The sequence below is a fragment of the Heptranchias perlo genome, unplaced genomic scaffold, assembly GCF_035084215.1.
Source record: "Heptranchias perlo isolate sHepPer1 unplaced genomic scaffold, sHepPer1.hap1 HAP1_SCAFFOLD_534, whole genome shotgun sequence".
Lineage (NCBI taxonomy): Eukaryota > Metazoa > Chordata > Chondrichthyes > Hexanchiformes > Hexanchidae > Heptranchias > Heptranchias perlo.
In genome coordinates this window covers 88,292-107,258 of record NW_027139553.1, presented here as the reverse complement: position 1 = coordinate 107,258, position 18,967 = coordinate 88,292, and the positions used below count along the sequence as shown (strand labels likewise).

Sequence of the window (18,967 nt, the reverse complement as noted above, 5' to 3'; positions counted from 1 at the left end):
TCTGACCGTGTTCCCGTCTCTATTCCAGGTCCAGACGATGACCCCATTGAAAGTCCCTGTAATCCCAGACCAGTCTAACCGTGTTCCCGTCTCTATTCCAGGTCCGGTGCCCGTGCGTCTGGTGAACGGGAACAACATGTGCTCCGGGAGAGTTGAGGTCTATCGTAACTCCGTCTGGGGGACCGTCTGCGACAACGGCTGGGATATAAACGCAGCGAGAGTCGTCTGCAGACTGTTGAACTGTGGGACGGCCCTGTCAGGAACCACAGGGGCCTATTTCGGAGAGGGGAGCGGGGAGATCTGGTTGGATGATGTGAGGTGTCAGGGGACAGAGCCTGCCCTCGATCAGTGCCCGGCCAACCCATGGGGGGTGAATAACTGCACACACAGTCAGGACGCTGGAGTTACCTGCTCAGGTGAGTGGGGATATTGGGAGGAGACTGACACCTGGGCCCAAATGTCCAGACGATGACCCCAGTGAAAGTCCCCGTAATCCCAGACCAGTCTAACCGTGTTCCCGTCTCTATTCCAGGTCCAGACGATGACCCCAGTGAAAGTCCCTGTAATCCCAGACCAGTCTGACCGTCTTCCCGTCTCTATTCCAGGACCAGACGATGACCCCAGTGAAAGTCCCCGGAATCCCAGACCAGTCTGACCGTCTTCCCGTCTCTATTCCAGGTCCAGACGATGACCCCAGTGAAAGTCCCCGTAATCCCAGACCAGTCTGACCGTGTTCCCGTCTCTATTCCCGGTCCAGACGATGACCCCAGTGAAAGTCCCCGTAATCCCAGACCAGTCTGACCGTGTTCCCGTCTCTTTTACAGGTCCAGACGATGACCCCAGTGAAAGTCCCCGTAATCCCAGACCAGTCTAACCGTGTTCCCGTCTCTTTTACAGGTCCAGACGATGACCCCAGTGAAAGTCCCCGTAATCCCAGACCAGTCTAACCGTGTTCCCGTCTCTTTTACAGGTCCAGACGATGACCCCAGTGAAAGTCCCCGTAATCCCAGACCAGTCTGACCGTGTTCCCGTCTCTGTTCCAGGTCCGGTGCCCGTGCGTCTGGTGAACGGGAACAACATGTGCTCCGGGAGAGTTGAGGTCTATCGTAACTCCGTCTGGGGGACCATCTGCGACAACGGCTGGGATAGAAACGCAGCGAGTGTCGTCTGCAGACTGTTGAACTGTGGGACGGCCCTGTCAGGAACAAGAGCCGCCCAATATGGAGAGGGGACTGGGCCCATCTGGTTGGATGATGTGAGGTGTAACGGGACAGAGCCTGCCCTCGATCAGTGTCCTGCCAACCCATGGGGGGTGAATAACTGCACACACAGTCAGGACGCTGGAGTTACCTGCTCAGGTGAGTGGAGTTACCTGCTCAGGTGAGTGGGGTTAACTGATCAGGTGAGTGGAGTTACCTGCTCATGTGAGTGGAGTTACCTGCTCAGGTGAGTGGAGTTACCTGCTCAGGTGAGTGGGGTTACCTGCTCAGGTGAGTGGGGTTACCTGCTCAGGTGAGTGGAGTTACCTGCTCAGGTGAGTGGGGTTACCTGATCAGGTGAGTGGAGTTACCTGCTCAGGTGAGTGGGGTTAACTGATCAGGTGAGTGGAGTTACCTGCTCAGGTGAGTGGAGTTACCTGCTCAGGTGAGTGGGGTTACCTGCTCAGGTGAGTGGGGTTACCTGCTCAGGTGAGTGGGGTTACCTGCTCAGGTGAGTGGGGTTAACTGATCAGGTGAGTGGAGTTACCTGCTCAGGTGAGTGGAGTTACCTGCTCAGGTGAGTGGAGTACCTGCTCAGGTGAGTGGGGTTACCTGCTCAGGTGAGTGGAGTTTCCTGCTCAGGTGAGTGGAGTTACCTGCTCAGGTGAGTGGAGTTTCCTGCTCAGGTGAGTGGAGTTACCTGCTCATGTGAGTGGGGTTACCTGCTCAGGTGAGTCGCGTTACCTGCTCACGTGAGTGGCTCGGTTGATGGGAGTGCAAGGAACTCCCTGTCTTTGATTGGATGATAAGTTCACCGGTACAGTCTCGATGGGCCGAGTGGCCTCTTTCTGTGCTGTATTATTCTACGTTTCTATGGCTGTGCAGCTGCGTCGTAACACACTGGACCTACACTGGTTCTCAGCCCAGGAACGCCTCGATTTTAAAATTCTCATCCTCCTGTTCAAATCCCTCCATGGCCTTGGCCCCCCTCCCTATCTCTGTAACCTCCTCCAGCCCCGACAATTCTCATCCTCCTGTTCAAAACCCTCCATGGCCCTCGCCCCCCCTCCCTATCTCTGTAACCTCCTCCAGCCCCTACAATTCTCATCCTCCTGTTCAAAACCCTCCATGACCCTCGCCCCCCTCCCTATCTCTGTAACCTCCTCCAGCCCCGACAATTCTCATCCTCCTGTTCAAATCCCTCCATGGCCCTCGCCCCCCTCCCTATCTCTGTAACCTCCTCCAGCCCCTACAATTCTCATCCTCCTGTTCAAATCCCTCCATGGCCCTCGCCCCCCCCCTCCCTATCTCTGTAACCTCCTCCAGCCCCTACAATTCTCATCCTCCTGTTCAAATCCCTCCATGGCCCTCGCCCCCCCTCCCTATCTCTGTAACCTCCTCCAGCCCCTACAATTCTCATCCTCCTGTTCAAATCCCTCCATGGCCCTCGCCCCCCTCCCTATCTCTGTAACCTCCTCCAGCCCCTACAATTCTCATCCTCCTGTTCAAATCCCTCCATGGCCCTCGCCCCCCTCCCTATCTCTGTAACCTCCTCCAGCCCCTACAATCCTCATCCTCCTGTTCAAATCCCTCCATGGCCCTCGCCCCCCCTCCCTATCTCTGTAACCTCCTCCAGCCCCGACAATTCTCATCCTCCTGTTCAAATCCCTCCATGGCCCTCGCCCCCCCTCCCTATCTCTGTAACCTCCTCCAGCCCCTACAATTCTCATCCTCCTGTTCAAATCCCTCCATGGGCCCTCGCCCCCCCTCCCTATCTCTGTAACCTCCTCCAGCCCCTACAATTCTCATCCTCCTGTTCAAATCCCTCCATGGCCCTCGCCCCCCCTCCCTATCTCTGTAACCTCCTCCAGCCCCTACAATTCTCATCCTCCTGTTCAAATCCCTCCATGGCCCTCGCCCCCCTCCCTATCTCTGTAATCTCCTCCAGCCCCTACAATTCTCATCCTCCTGTTCAAATCCCTCCATGGCCCTCGCCCCCCCCTCCCTATCTCTGTAACCTCCTCCAGCCCCTACAATTCTCATCCTCCTGTTCAAAACCCTCCATGACCCTCGCCCCCTCCTCCCTATCTCTGTAACCTCCTCCAGCCCCTACAATTCTCATCCTCCTGTTCAAATCCCTCCATGACCCTCGCCCCCCTCCCTATCTCTGTAACCTCCTCCAGCCCCTACAATTCTCATCCTCCTGTTCAAATCCCTCCATGACCCTCGCCCCCCCCTCCCTATCTCTGTAACCTCCTCCAGCCCCTACAATTCTCATCCTCCTGTTCAAATCCCTCCATGGCCCTCGCCCCTCTCCCTATCTCTGTAACCTCCTCCAGCCCCTACAATTCTCATCCTCCTGTACAAATCCCTCCATGGCCCTCGCCCCCCTCCCTATCTCTGTAACCTCCTCCAGCCCTACAATTCTCATCCTCCTGTTCAAAACCCTCCATGGCCCTCGCCCCTCTCCCTATCTCTGTAACCTCCTCCAGCCCCTACAATCCTCATCCTCCTGTTCAAATCCCTCCATGGCCCTCGCCCCCCTCCCTATCTCTGTAACCTCCTCCAGCCCTACAATTCTCATCCTCCTGTTCAAAACCCTCCATGGCCCTCGCCCCCCTCCCTATCTCTGTAACCTCCTCCAGCCCCTACAATCCTCATCCTCCTGTTCAAATCCCTCCATGGCCCTCGTCCCCCTCTCCCTATCTCTGTAACCTCCTCCAGCCCCTACAATTCTCATCCTCCTGTTCAAAACCCTCCATGGCCCTCACCCCCCTCCCTATCTCTGTAACCTCCTCCAGCCCCTACAATTCTCATCCTCCTGTTCAAATCCCTCCATGGCCCTCGCCCCCCCCTCCCTATCTCTGTAACCTCCTCCAGCCCCTACAATTCTCATCCTCCTGTTCAAATCCCTCCATGACCCTCGCCCCCCCTCCCTATCTCTGTAACCTCCTCCAGCCCCTACAATTCTCATCCTCCTGTTCAAAACCCTCCATGGCCCTCGCCCCCCTCCCTATCTCTGTAACCTCCTCCAGCCCCTACAATTCTCATCCTCCTGTTCAAAACCCTCCATGGCCCTCGCCCCTCTCCCTATCTCTGTAACCTCCTCCAGCCCCTACAATTCTCATCCTCCTGTTCAAATCCCTCCATGGCCCTCGCCCCCCCTCCCTATCTCTGTAACCTCCTCCAGCCCCTACAATTCTCATCCTCCTGTTCAAATCCCTCCATGGCCCTCGCCCCCCCTCCCTATCTCTGTAACCTCCTCCAGCCCCTACAATTCTCATCCTCCTGTTCAAATCCCTCCATGGCCCTCGCCCCCCCTCCCTATCTCTGTAACCTCCTCCAGCCCCTACAATTCTCATCCTCCTGTTCAAAACCCTCCATGGCCCTCGCCCCTCTCCCTATCTCTGTAACCTCCTACAACCCTCCGAGCTCTCTGCGCTCCTCCAATTCTGGCCTCTTGTCCATCCCCCGATTTTAATCGCTCCACCATTGGCGGCCGTGCCTTCAGCTGCCTGGGCCCGAAGCTCTGGAATTCCCTCCCTAAACCTCTCCCCCTCTCTCTCTCCTCCTTTAAGACGCTCCTTAAAACCTCCCTCTTTGACCGAGCTTTTGGTCACCTGTCCCGATATCTCCTCACGTGGCTCGGTGTTAAATTCTGTTTGATAATCGCTCCTGTGAAGCTCCCTGGGGATGTTTCACTGCAGTAAAGGGACTGTATTAATGGGAGTTGCTGGTGTTTCACATCCTCCAAATCTGGCCGGAATTGGTATCAGTTTTGCCCTGTGAGGTTCCCTGAGAAAGACTGGGGACATCGGGCCTGGGCTGGGGGTGAATCATTGGTCACAAAGAGCTGCTGACAAAGGAGACACATTAACAGAACCATCGGCCTTCCTGCTGTGTCTGTCCCCACCCCCTCCGCCCCCACAAAACTCACTTTTAATCCCCGTTCTAAAAGGGTTAAATTACGAGGACGGGTCACACAGACTAGACTTGTGTTCCCTCGAGTATCGAAGATTAAGGGGGGATCTAATCGAGGGGTTTAAGATGATTAAAGGATTTTACAGGGTCGATAGAGAGAAACTATTTCCTCTGGGGGGTGGGGGGAGTCCAGAACAAGGGGGCAGAATCTTAAAATTGGAGCTCGGCCCGTTCAGGGGTGATGTCAGGAAGCATTTCTTCACACAAAGGGGGGAGTGGGAATCAGGAACTCTCTCCCCCCAAAAAGCTGTGGATTCTGGGGGTCAGTCGGAGCTTTCAAGACTGAGATCGATGGATTTTTGTTGGGTAAAGGGGATCGAGGGACATGGAACCAAGGAGGGTAAATGGAGATAGGACACAGATCAGCCATGATCTGACTGAATGGAGGAACAGGCTCGAGGGGGCTGAATGGCCTCCTCCTGTTCCTATAGTAACAGGCTCGAGGGGCTGAATGGCCTCCTCCTGTTCCTATAGTAACAGGCTCGAGGGGCTGAATGGGCCTCCTCCTGTTCCTATAGTAACAGGCTCGAGGGGCTGAATGGGCCTCCTCCTGTTCCTATAGTAACAGGCTCGAGGGGCTGAATGGGCCTCCTCCTGTTCCTATAGTAACAGGCTCGAGGGGCTGAATGGGCCTCCTCCTGTTCCTATAGTAACAGGCTCGAGGGGCTGAATGGGCCTCCTCCTGTTCCTATAGTAACAGGCTCGAGGGGCTGAATGGGCCTCCTCCTGTTCCTATAGTAACAGGCTCGAGGGGCTGAATGGGCCTCCTCCTGTTCCTCTTTCCTTTCTCTCCCCCCCCACTCCATGCCCGTCTCTCTGTGAAGAAGACACAAGTCTGTCATCATGGGTCCACAGTCTGATAGCCCTTCTCCCCCCCACACCCCCGTCCCTCACATTGGGGCCATTTTCAATGGGGTACAAAGGTTATGGGGGTTACGTACAGAGAGAGAGACACACACACACATAGATAAACACACTGCTTGTAAGAGCTCATTAGGAGCAGGAACCCTGGCTCGGAACCAAACCTGGGGGCGAGGAGTGGGAGAGCAGGAAACTCTGCACAGGCCGGGAAAGGATCCTGGGCCTTTCCTGCCCTGTGTCGGGCGGGGGCGGTGGCTGACTGAACATCAATTCTCCAAGGACACTCTGTAACGCCTCTTTCTTTCCCCGTTATTACAGGAACGATCAGGTCTCGGTCCCAGAAGACGTGCTTCGCCCCTGAAGGTGTGTTGAACAGCAGTGAAATGAATCGTCTCGTCCCCCTCAGGGCGTCCCCCCAAACCCCGGGCAGCCCCGGGAGACGAGCGGGAGACCAGTGCTCCTCCCTCCGAATACTGGCTTTCGCTGGGAGTGGAGTGAGTCCCAACATCGCACCGAACCTGCTCCCATCGGTGGAATAAGGAGGTCACCTCCTCCTGGGATAATAAGAGTCTAAATGGGGGAGAGGAGCAGAGGGATCTGGGGGTACAGATACACAAATCACTAAAAGTAACGACGCAGGTTAATAAGGCCATAAAAAGGCAAATCAAGCACTGGGGCTCATTTCTAGAGGGATAGAATTGAAAAGCAGAGAAGTGTTAAACTTGGAAAGAACTTCGGTTAGATCACACTTGGAGCACTGTGAACAGTTCTGGTCTCCATGTACCTTGGTTAGACCGCACTTGGAGCACTGTGCACAGTTCTGGTCTCCATATACCTTGGTTAGACCGCACTTGGAGCACTGTGCACAGTTCTGGTCTCCATATACCTTGGTTAGACCACACTTGGAGCACTGTGCACAGTTCCGGTCTCCATATACCTTGGTTAGACCACACTTGGAGCACTGTGCACAGTTCTAGTCTCCATATACCTTGGTTAGACCACACTTGGAGCACTGTGCACAGTTCTGGTCTCCATATCCCTTGGTTAGATCACACTTGGAGCACTGTGCACAGTTCTGGTCTCCATATACCTCGGGTAGATCACACTTGGAGCACTGTGCACAGTTTTGGTCTCCATATACCTTGGTGAGACCAACACTTGGAGCACTGTGCACAGTTCTGGTCTCCATATACCTTGGTTAGACCACACTTGGAGCACTGTGCACAGTTCTGGTCTCCATATACCTCGGTTAGACCACACTTGGAGCACTGTGCACAGTTCTGGTCTCCATATACCTTGGTTAGACCACACTTAGAGCACTGTGCACAGTTCTGGTCTCCATATACCTTGGTTAGACCACACTTGGAGCACTGTGCACAGTTCTGGTCTCCATATCCCTTGGTTAGATCACACTTGGAGCACTGTGCACAGTTCTGGTCTCCGTATACCTTGGTGAGACCACACTTGGAGCACTGTGCACAGTTCTGGTCTCCATATACCTTGGTGAGACCACACTTGGAGCACTGTGCACAGTTCTGGTCTCCATATACCTCGGTTAGATCACACTTGGAGCACTGTGCACAGTTTTGGTCTCCATATACCTTGGTGAGACCAACACTTGGAGCACTGTGCACAGTTCTGGTCTCCATATACCTTGGTTAGACCACACTTGGAGCACTGTGCACAGTTCTGGTCTCCATATACCTCGGTTAGACCACACTTGGAGCACTGTGCACAGTTCTGGTCTCCATATACCTTGGTTAGACCACACTTGGAGCACTGTGCACAGTTCTGGTCTCCATATACCTCGGTTAGACCACACTTGGAGCACTGTGAACAGTTCTGGTCTCCATATCCCTTGGTTAGACCACACTTGGAGCACTGTGCACAGTTCTGGTCTCCATATCCCTTGGTTAGACCACACTTGGAGCACTGTGCACAGTTCTGGTCTCCATATACCTTGGTTAGACCACACTTGGAGCACTGTGCACAGTTCTGGTCTCCATATACCTTGGTTAGACCACACTTGGAGCACGGTGCACTGTTCTGGTCTCCATATACCTTGGTTAGACCACACTTGGAGCACTGTGCACAGTTCTGGTCTCCATATCCCTTGGTTAGACCACACTTGGAGCACTGTGCACAGTTCTGGTCTCCATATCCCTTGGTTAGACCACACTTGGAGCACTGTGCACAGTTCTGGTCTCCATATACCTCGGTTAGACCACACTTGGAGCACTGTGAACAGTTCTGGTCTCCATATCCCTTGGTTAGATCACACTTGGAGCACTGTGCACAGTTCTGGTCTCCATATCCCTTGGTTAGACCACACTTGGAGCACTGTGCACAGTTCTGGTCTCCATATCCCTTGGTTAGACCACACTTGGAGCACTGTGCACAGTTCTGGTCTCCATATACCTTGGTTAGACCACACTTGGAGCACTGTGCACAGTTCCGGTCTCCATATACCTTGGTTAGATCACACTTGGAGCACTGTGCACAGTTCTGGTCTCCATATACCTTGGTTAGACCACACTTGGAGCACTGTGCACAGTTCTGGTCTCCATATACCTTGGTTAGACCACACTTGGAGCACTGTGCACAGTTCTGGTCTCCATATTATAAAAAGGATATAGAGGCACTGGAGAAGGTGCAAAAAAGATTCACAAGGATGATACCAAAACTGAGAGGTTTATAACTATCAGGAAAGGCTGAACAGGCTGGGGCTCTTTTCTCCAGAAAAGAGAAGACTGAGGGGTGACCTGATCGGGGTCTTTAAGATTATGAAAGGGTTCGATAGGGTAGACGGAGAGAAGATGTTTCCACTTGTGGGGGAGACCGGAACTAGGGGGCCATAAATATAAGATGGTCACTAATAAATCCAATCGGGAATTCAGGAGAAACTTCTTTCCCCAGAGAGTGGTGAGAATGTGGAACTCGCTCCCACAAGGAGTAGTTGAGGTGAATAGTGTAGATGGATTTAAGGGGGAAGCTGGATAAACACATGAGGGAGAAAGGAATAGAAGGATATGGGGATAGGGTGAGATGGAGTCGGGAGGGAGGAGGCTCGTGTGGAGCATAAACACCGGGATAGACCCGTTGGGCCGAATGGCCTGTTTCTGTGCTGTACGTCCCATGGTCACACTCATGCCCTGTCCACATAGAAGGGCTCGTTGTGACAGGAACACCCAGTGTAAGAAAGGAGTTGGTTTGTGTTGCAAGATACGGGGAAGAGGAGGTACTTACAGCGGGGGTGAGGGGTTGGTGATGGGGGGAAGGCCCCGTGAGTCGATGAGTCCGTGTGACCAGATGTCACGATTGCTGGAGAAGGAAGAGAATCTAAAAATGTGACCAATTCTGAGCTGCGGCCTGAAACTGCCACATTTCCAACCGGCCAAGATTGTTGACGGTGTGACAATTAATCACTGAATGGCGGGAATCTCTGAATTTGACCCACAATTAGTCTCCGTGGCACTGAAAGGCACAGCGAGTCAGGACAGTAATGTGTCAGTTCACCCTCAGTGTGTCCCAACTCTCCCCTCTCCGAGTCAGGAGGTGGAGGGTTCGAGCCTCCACTCCAGAGACCCGAGCCCCATAATCCAGGCCCACACTCCCCGGTCCCAGTACTGAGGGAGTGCTGCACTGTCGGAGGGAGATGGATATACTCTAGGACTTGAGCCCCATAATCCAGGCCCACACTCCCCCGGTCCCAGTACTGAGGGAGTGCTGCACTGTCGGAGGGAGATGGATATACTCTAGGACTCGAGCCCCATAATCCAGGCCCACACTCCCCGGTCCCAGTACTGAGGGAGTGCTGCACTGTCGGAGGTAGATGGATATACTCTAGGACTTGAGCCCCATAATCCAGGCCCACACTCCCCCGGTCCCAGTACTGAGGGAGTGCTGCACTGTCGGAGGGAGATGGATATACTCTGGGACTCGAGCCCCATAATCCAGGCCCACACTCCCCGGTCCCAGTACTGAGGGAGTGCTGCACTGTCGGAGGGAGATGGATATACTCTAGGACTCGAGCCCCATAATCCAGGCCCACACTCCCCGGTCCCAGTACTGAGGGAGTGCTGCACTGTCGGAGGGAGATGGATATACTCTAGGACTCGAGCCCCATAATCCAGGCCCACACTCCCCGGTCCCAGTACTGAGGGAGTGCTGCACTGTCGGAGGGAGATGGATATACTCTCGGACTCGAGCCCCATAATCCAGGTCCACACTCCCCGGTCCCAGTACTGAGGGAGTGCTGCACTGTCGGAGGGAGATGGATATACTCTAGGACTCGAACCCCATAATCCAGGCCCACACTCCCCGGTCCCAGTACTGAGGGAGTACTGCACTGTCGGAGGGAGATGGATATACTCTAGGACTTGAGCCCATAATCCAGGCCCACACTCCCCGGTCCCAGTACTGAGGGAGTGCTGCACTGTCGGAGGGAGATGGATATACTCTAGGACTTGAGCCCCATAATCCAGGCCCACACTCCCCGGTCCCAGTACTGAGGGAGTGCTGCACTGTCGGAGGTAGATGGATATACTCTAGGACTCGAGCCCCATAATCCAGGCCCACACTCCCCGGTCCCAGTACTGAGGGAGTGCTGCACTGTCGGAGGTAGATGGATATACTCTAGGACTTGAGCCCATAATCCAGGCCCACACTCCCCGGTGCCAGTACTGAGGGAGTGCTGCACTGTCGGAGGGAGATGGATATACTCTAGGACTCGAGCCCCATAATCCAGGCCCACACTCCCCGGTCCCAGTACTGAGGGAGTGCTGCACTGTCGGAGGTAGATGGATACACTCTAGGACTTGAGCCCCATAATCCAGGCCCACACTCCCCGGTCCCAGTACTGAGGGAGTGCTGCACTGTCGGAGGGAGATGGATATACTCTAGGACTTGAGCCCCATAATCCAGGCCCACACTCCCCGGTCCCAGTACTGAGGGAGTGCTGCACTGTCGGAGGGAGATGGATATACTCTAGGACTTGAGCCCATAATCCAGGCCCACACTCCCCGGTCCCAGTACTGAGGGAGTGCTGCACTGTCGGAGGGAGATGGATATACTCTGGGACTCGAGCCCCATAATCCAGGCCCACACTCCCCGGTCCCAGTACTGAGGGAGTGCTGCACTGTCGGAGGGAGATGGATATACTCTAGGACTCGAACCCCATAATCCAGGCCCACACTCCCCGGTCCCAGTACTGAGGGAGTGCTGCACTGTCGGAGGTAGATGGATATACTCTAGGACTCGAGCCCCATAATCCAGGCCCACACTCCCCGGTCCCAGTACTGAGGGAGTGCTGCACTGTCGGAGGGAGATGGATATACTCTAGGACTCGAGCCTCATAATCCAGGCCCACACTCCCCGGTCCCAGTACTGAGGGAGTGCTGCACTGTCGGAGGGAGATGGATATACTCTAGGACTCGAGCCCCATAATCCAGGCCCACACTCCCCGGTCCCAGTACTGAGGGAGTGCTGCACTGTCGGAGGTAGATGGATATACTCTAGGACTCGAGCCCCATAATCCAGGCCCACACTCCCCGGTCCCAGTACTGAGGGAGTGCTGCACTGTCGGAGGTAGATGGATATACTCTAGGACTCGAGCCCCATAATCCAGGCCCACACTCCCCGGTCCCAGTACTGAGGGAGTGCTGCACTGTCGGAGGTAGATGGATATACTCTCGGACTCGAGCCCCATAATCCAGGCCCACACTCCCCGGTCCCAGTACTGAGGGAGTGCTGCACTGTCGGAGGGAGATGGATATACTCTTGGACTCGAGCCCATAATCCAGGCCCACACTCCCCGGTCCCAGTACTGAGAGGGTGCTGCACTGTCGGAGGGAGATGGATATACTCTAGGACTCGAGCCCCATAATCCAGGCCCACACTCCCCGGTGCCAGTACTGAGGGAGTGCTGCACTGTCGGAGGGAGATGGATATACTCTAGGACTCGAGCCCCATAATCCAGGCCCACACTCCCCGGTCCCAGTACTGAGGGAGTGCTGCACTGTCGGAGGGAGATGGATATACTCGAGGACCCGAGCCCCATAATCCAGGCCCACACTCCCCGGTCCCAGTACTGAGGGAGTGCTGCACTGTCGGAGGTAGATGGATATACTCTCGGACTCGAGCCCCATAATCCAGGCCCACACTCCCCGGTCCCAGTACTGAGGGAGTGCTGCACTGTCGGAGGGAGATGGATATACTCTAGGACTTGAGCCCCATAATCCGGGCCCACACTCCCCGGTCCCAGGACTGAGGGAGTGCTGCACTGTCGGAGGGAGATGGATATACTCTAGGACTCGAGCCCCATAATCCAGGCCCACACTCCCCGGTCCCAGTACTGAGGGAGTGCTGCACTGTCGGAGGTAGATGGATATACTCTAGGACTTGAGCCCCATAATCCAGGCCCACACTCCCCGGTCCCAGTACTGAGGGAGTGCTGCACTGTCGGAGGGAGATGGATATACTCTAGGACTCGAGCCCATAATCCAGGTCCACACTCCCCGGTCCCAGTACTGAGGGAGTGCTGCACTGTCGGAGGGAGATGGATATACTCTAGGACTCGAGCCCATAATCCAGGCCCACACTCCCCGGTCCCAGTACTGAGGGAGTGCTGCACTGTCGGAGGGAGATGGATATACTCTAGGACTTGAGCCCCATAATCCAGGCCCACACTCCCCGGTCCCAGTACTGAGGGAGTGCTGCACTGTCGGAGGGAGATGGATATACTCTAGGACTCGAGCCCCATAATCCAGGCCCACACTCCCCGGTCCCAGTACTGAGGGAGTGCTGCACTGTCGGAGGGAGATGGATATACTCTAGGACTCGAGCCCCATAATCCAGGCCCACACTCCCCGGTCCCAGTACTGAGGGAGTGCTGCACTGTCGGAGGGAGATGGATATACTCTAGGACTCGAGCCCCATAATCCAGGCCCACACTCCCCGGTCCCAGTACTGAGGGAGTGCTGCACTGTCGGAGGGAGATGGATATACTCTAGGACTTGAGCCCATAATCCAGGCCCACACTCCCCGGTCCCAGTACTGAGGGAGCGCTGCACTGTCGGAGGGAGATGGATATACTCTAGGACTCGAGCCCCATAATCCAGGCCCACACTCCCCGGTCCCAGTACTGAGGGAGTGCTGCACTGTCGGAGGGAGATGGATATACTCTAGGACTCGAGCCCCATAATCCAGGCCCACACTCCCCGGTCCCAGTACTGAGGGAGTGCTGCACTGTCGGAGGGAGATGGATATACTCTAGGACTCGAGCCCCATAATCCAGGCCCACACTCCCCGGTCCCAGTACTGAGGGAGTGCTGCACTGTCGGAGGGAGATGGATATACTCTAGGACTCGAGCCCCATAATCCAGGCCCACACTCCCCGGTCCCAGTACTGAGGGAGTGCTGCACTGTCGGAGGTGCCGTCTTTCGGATGAGACGTTAAACCGAGGCCCCGTCTGCCCTCACAGGTGGGTGTTGAAGGTTCCACGGCCACTATTGGAAGAAGAGCAGGGGAGGGGAGATCTGGGCCAACAGAAGCAGGAATTCCGTCTGATTTCCTCTCCGCCCTAACCCGGGGCACTGAGGCCCAGTTGTGATCGCCAGCATCGGCCAGCCCCGCCTGGGATCAGGGAAGGAAGCTGAGCCCTTCCTGGTCAGTCCAGCTTGATCCAGCCCGAGGCTGGTGTGCTCTGTACCTGGTTATTTAACTCTTGGTCACGTCCACACGAAGAATCTTTTCCCGTTACTGCAGATATCGATCACAAACGTGTTGGTGGAACCGTTCAGTTCTCAGTGACTGGCAAAGAAGTGTGTCCGTTCGATCCTGAGGTCACAGAGGCTCTGGAGGAAACGGTGAGTGTTATTATTCTATCCCCAGGTCGTGACACACTCCCGGTGTCTCTCTCTCTCCCCGGGATTGTGTTTGGTGAACACGGTGAGTGTTATTAATCTATCCCCGGGTCGTGACACACTCCCGGTGTCTGTCTCTCTCCCCGGGATTGTGTTTGGTGAACATGGTGAGTGTTATTAATCTATCCCCGGGTCGTGTCACACTCCCGGTGTCTGTCTCTCTCCCCGGGATTGTGTTTGGTGAACACGGTGAGTGTTATTAATCTATCCCTGTGTCGTGACACACTCCCGGTGTCTGTCTCCCTCCCCGGGATTGTGTTTGGTGAACATGGTGAGTGTTATTAATCTATCCCCGGGTCGTGTCACACTCCCGGTGTCTGTCTCTCTCCCCGGGATTGTGTTTGGTGAACACGGTGAGTGTTATTAATCTATCCCCGGGTCGTGACACACTCCCGGTGTCTCTCTCCCCGGGATTGTGTTTGGTGAACACGGTGAGTGTGATTAATATATCCCCGGGTCGTGACACACTCCCGGTGTCTGCCTCTCCCCCGGGATTGTGTTTGGTGAACACGGTGAGTGTTATTAATCTATCCCTGGGTCGTGTCACACTCCCGGTGTCTGTCTCTCTCCCCGGGATTGTGTTTGGTGAACACGGTGAGTGTTATTAATCGATCCCCGGGTCGTGACACACTCCCGGTGTCTGTCTCTCTCCCCGGGATTGTGTTTGGTGAACACGGTGAGTGTTATTATTCTATCCCCGGGTCGTGACACACTCCCGGTGTCTGTCTCTCTCTCCCCGGGATTGTGTTTGGTGAACACGGTGAGTGTTATTAATCTATCCCCGGGTCGTGACACACTCCCGGTGTCTGTCTCTCTCCCCGGGATTGTGTTTGGTGAACACGGTGAGTGTTATTAATCTATCCCTGTGTCGTGACACACTCCCGGTGTCTGTCTCTCTCCCCGGGATTGTGTTTGGTGAACATGGTGAGTGTTATTAATCTATCCCCGGGTCGTGTCACACTCCCGGTGTCTGTCTCTCTCCCCGGGATTGTGTTTGGTGAACACGGTGAGTGTTATTAATCTATCCCCGGGTCGTGACACACTCCCGGTGTCTGTCTCTCCCCCGGGATTGTGTTTGGTGAACACGGTGAGTGTTATTAATCTATCCCCGGGTCGTGACACACTCCCGGTGTCTGTCTCTCCCCCGGGATTGTGTTTGGTGAACACGGTGAGTGTTATTAATCTATCCCCGGGTCGTGACACACTCCCGGTGTCTGTCTCTCTCTCCCCGGGATTGTGTTTGGTGAACACGGTGAGTGTTATTAATCTATCCCCAGGTCGTGACACACTCCCGGTGTCTCTCTCCCCGGGATTGTGTTTGGTGAACACGGTGAGTGTGATTAATATATCCCCGGGTCGTGACACACTCCCGGTGTCTGCCTCTCCCCCGGGATTGTGTTTGGTGAACACGGTGAGTGTTATTAATCTATCCCTGGGTCGTGTCACACTCCCGGTGTCTGTCTCTCTCCCCGGGATTGTGTTTGGTGAACACGGTGAGTGTTATTAATCTATCCCCGGGTCGTGACACACTCCCGGTGTCTGTCTCTCTCTCCCCGGGATTGTGTTTGGTGAACACGGTGAGTGTTATTAATCTATCCCCGGGTCGTGTCACACTCCCGGTGTCTGTCTCTCTCCCCCGGGATTGTGTTTGGTGAACACGGTGAGTGTTATTAATCTATCCCCGGGTCGTGACACACTCCCGGTGTCTGTCTCTCTCCCCCGGGATTGTGTTTGGTGAACACGGTGAGTGTGATTAATCGATCCCCGGGTCGTGACACACTCCCGGTGTCTGTCTCTCTCCCCGGGATTGTGTTTGGTGAACACGGTGAGTGTTATTAATCTATCCCCGGGTCGTGACACACTCCCGGTGTCTGTCTCTCTCCCCGGGATTGTGTTTGGTGAACACGGTGAGTGTTATTAATCTATCCCCGGGTCGTGACACACTCCCGGTGTCTGTCTCTCTCCCCCGGGATTGTGTTTGGTGAACACGGTGAGTGTTATTAATCTATCCCCAGGTCGTGACACACTCCCGGTGTCTCTCTCTCTCCCCGGGATTGTGTTTGGTGAACACGGTGAGTGTTATTAATCTATCCCCAGGTCGTGACACACTCCCGGTGTCTGTCTCTCTCCCCGGGATTGTGTTTGGTGAACACGGTGAGTGTTATTAATCTATCCCCAGGTCGTGACACACTCCCGGTGTCTCTCTCTCTCCCCGGGATTGTGTTTGGTGAACACGGTGAGTGTTATTAATCTATCCCCGGGTCGTGACACACTCCCGGTGTCTGTCTCTCGCCCCGGGATTGTGTTTGGTGAACACGGTCAGTGTTATTAATCTATCCCTGGGTCGTGACACACTCCCGGTGTCTGTCTCTCTCCCTGGGATTGTGTTTGGTGAACACGGTGAGTGTTATTAATCTATCCCCGGGTCGTGACACACTCCCGGTGTCTGTCTCTCCCCCGGGATTGTGTTTGGTGAACACGGTGAGTGTTATTAATCTATCCCCGGGTCGTGACACACTCCCGGTGTCTCTCTCTCCCCCGGGAATGTGTTTGGTGAACACGGTGAGTGTTATTAATCTATCCCCGGGTCGTGACACACTCCTGGTGTCTGTCTCTCTCCCCGGGATTGTGTTTGGTGAACACGGTGAGTGTTATTAATCGATCCCCGGGTCGTGACACACTCCCGGTGTCTCTCTCTCTCCCCGGGATTGTGTTTGGTGAACACGGTGAGTGTTATTAATCTATCCCTGGGTCGTGACACACTCCCGGTGTCTCTCTCTCCCACCAGGATTGTGTTTGGTGAACACGGTGAGTGTTATTAATCTATCCCCGGGTCGTGACACACTCCCGGTGTCTCTCTCTCCCACCGGGATTGTGTTTGGTGAACACGGTGAGTGTTATTAATCGATCCCCGGGTCGTGTCACACTCCCGGTGTCTGTCTCTCTCCCCGGGATTGTGTTTGGTGAACACGGTGAGTGTTATTAATCTATCCCCGGGTCGTGACACACTCCCGGTGTCTCTCTCTCCCCGGGATTGTGTTTGGTGAACACGGTGAGTTATTAATCTATCCCTGGGTCGTGACACACTCCCGGTGTCTGTCTCTCTCCCCGGGATTGTGTTTGGTGAACACGGTGAGTGTTATTAATCTATCCCTGGGTCGTAACACACTCCCGGTGTCTGTCTCTCCCCCCCCGGGATTGTGTTTGGTGAACACGGTGAGTTATTAATCTATCCCCGGGTCGTGACACACTCCCGGTGTCTGTCTCTCTCCCCGGGATTGTGTTTGGTGAACACGGTGAGTGTTATTAATCTATCCCCGGGTCGTGACACACTCCCGGTGTCTGTCTCTCTAACCCCGGGATTGTGTTTGGTGAACACGGTGAGTGTTATTAATCTATCCCTGGGTCGTAACACACTCCCGGTGTCTGTCTCTCCCCCCCCGGGATTGTGTTTGGTGAACACGGTGAGTTATTAATCTATCCCCGGGTCGTGACACACTCCCGGTGTCTGTCTCTCTCCCCGGGATTGTGTTTGGTGAACACGGTGAGTGTTATTAATCTATCCCCGGGTCGTGACACACTCCCGGTGTCTCTCTCTCTCCCCGGGATTGTGTTTGGTGAACACGGTGAGTGTTATTAATCTATCCCTGGGTCGTGACACACTCCCGTTGTCTCTCTCTCCCACCGGGATTGTGTTTGGTGAACACGGTGAGTGTTATTAATCGATCCCCGGGTCGTGTCACACTCCCGGTGTCTCTCTCTCTCCCTGGGATTGTGTTTGGTGAACACGGTGAGTTATTAATCTATCCCTGGGTCGTGACACACTCCCGGTGTCTGTCTCTCTCTCCCACCGGGATTGTGTTTGGTGAACACGGTGAGTGTTATTAATCGATCCCCGGGTCGTGACACACTCCCGGTGTCTCTCCCCTCCCGGGATTGTGTTTGGTGAACACGGTGAGTTATTAATCTATCCCTGGGTCGTGACACACTCCCGGTGTGAGGAGGTGAACGGGGAATGGGACCGAGCTATCCCGAGAGCCAAGTTATTAATATTTAAATATTTCTTCCCCCCCTCCTTCCCCTACAGGTTAATTCAATCCTGTCGTCCATCCCAGGATGTCGTTTGAGGAGGGTTGGAGTGAGTCGGAAAAGGAGAGGCCAGAAATTGGAACAAGAGGAGGATGCGGACTGAATGACTGGAGACTCATTCAGTCCATGGCCATTCTTGGCCACGTTTACGGACTGGATAATGAGTGGGGGCAGGGCGCGAACTCATTCACCCCCCTCCGTACCAGACTCCGTACACCGGAGGGGGGGCTGCATGTAATAATTAGCGTAACTCTCTCTGTCCCTCCGCCCATCCTGCTGGGATCTGCCAACCTCCCCCTCTCCCTTCCCCGTCCCCGGGAGGTGAGAGGAGCTCACCGCCCTCTGCATCGTCGCAACGTCGGATCACAGAACCGCACAGCACGGGGAGGAGGCCACTCGGCCCACAGAGCCTGTGCCGGCCCTTTCAAAGACCGGGGGGGGGGGGTTTCGGGGAGACGCGCGTGAGGTTTGCACCAGACGTGAGACGCTCCACACGGACCCCACAAACTCCGGGCCTGTGCTGGAGGCGAGACTTTAAGCTGCATCACGCTGGGCTTGAGTACTGGGGGCCGTGGGACCCCATGAATTCGGACGTCAGCAATGGGACGCTGGGATGGGACTGCCATGGAGTTCTCCTTATATTAACTCTTTGCTTTTTGCCTGTTTAGTGAGTCTCTGTTAGAATAAAAGTGTAATCACGAGACAGGCTGGCTTTGTTTTATTAATTACAGATGTAGTGACCAGCAAGTTTAGGCCATAAAACCTAATGTCCAGCATTACAACAGTGACTACACTTCAAAAAGTACTTCATCGGCTGTGAAACACTCGGGGGGGCGTCCAGAGGGGTCACAAGTGGCAGTAGAAATGCAAATCTTTTTTAGTTTGAAGTCGAGGCAGTCGGAGAGCTTTCTGCG

The 18,967-nt window shown here is 54.8% G+C and overlaps 1 protein-coding gene and 1 long non-coding RNA gene across 2 annotated transcripts in view; both read left to right on the top strand.

The window, feature by feature from the left end:
* Window positions 1-947, top strand: part of LOC137315103 (deleted in malignant brain tumors 1 protein-like) — a 44,018-nt gene extending 43,071 nt beyond the window's left edge. The window contains exons 13-14 of the mRNA XM_067980027.1: window positions 102-416; window positions 898-947. Coding sequence (XP_067836128.1) covers window positions 102-416; window positions 898-947 — 365 coding nt within the window. The remainder of the gene's footprint in view (window positions 1-101; window positions 417-897) is intronic.
* A 367-nt stretch (window positions 948-1,314) lies between these two features.
* Window positions 1,315-18,677, top strand: LOC137315102 (uncharacterized). The gene is made up of 4 exons (XR_010961301.1): window positions 1,315-1,358; window positions 6,360-6,404; window positions 13,807-13,907; window positions 18,052-18,677. It is a non-coding gene; the product is annotated as an uncharacterized lncRNA (long non-coding RNA).
* The last annotated feature ends 290 nt before the right edge of the window (window positions 18,678-18,967 follow it).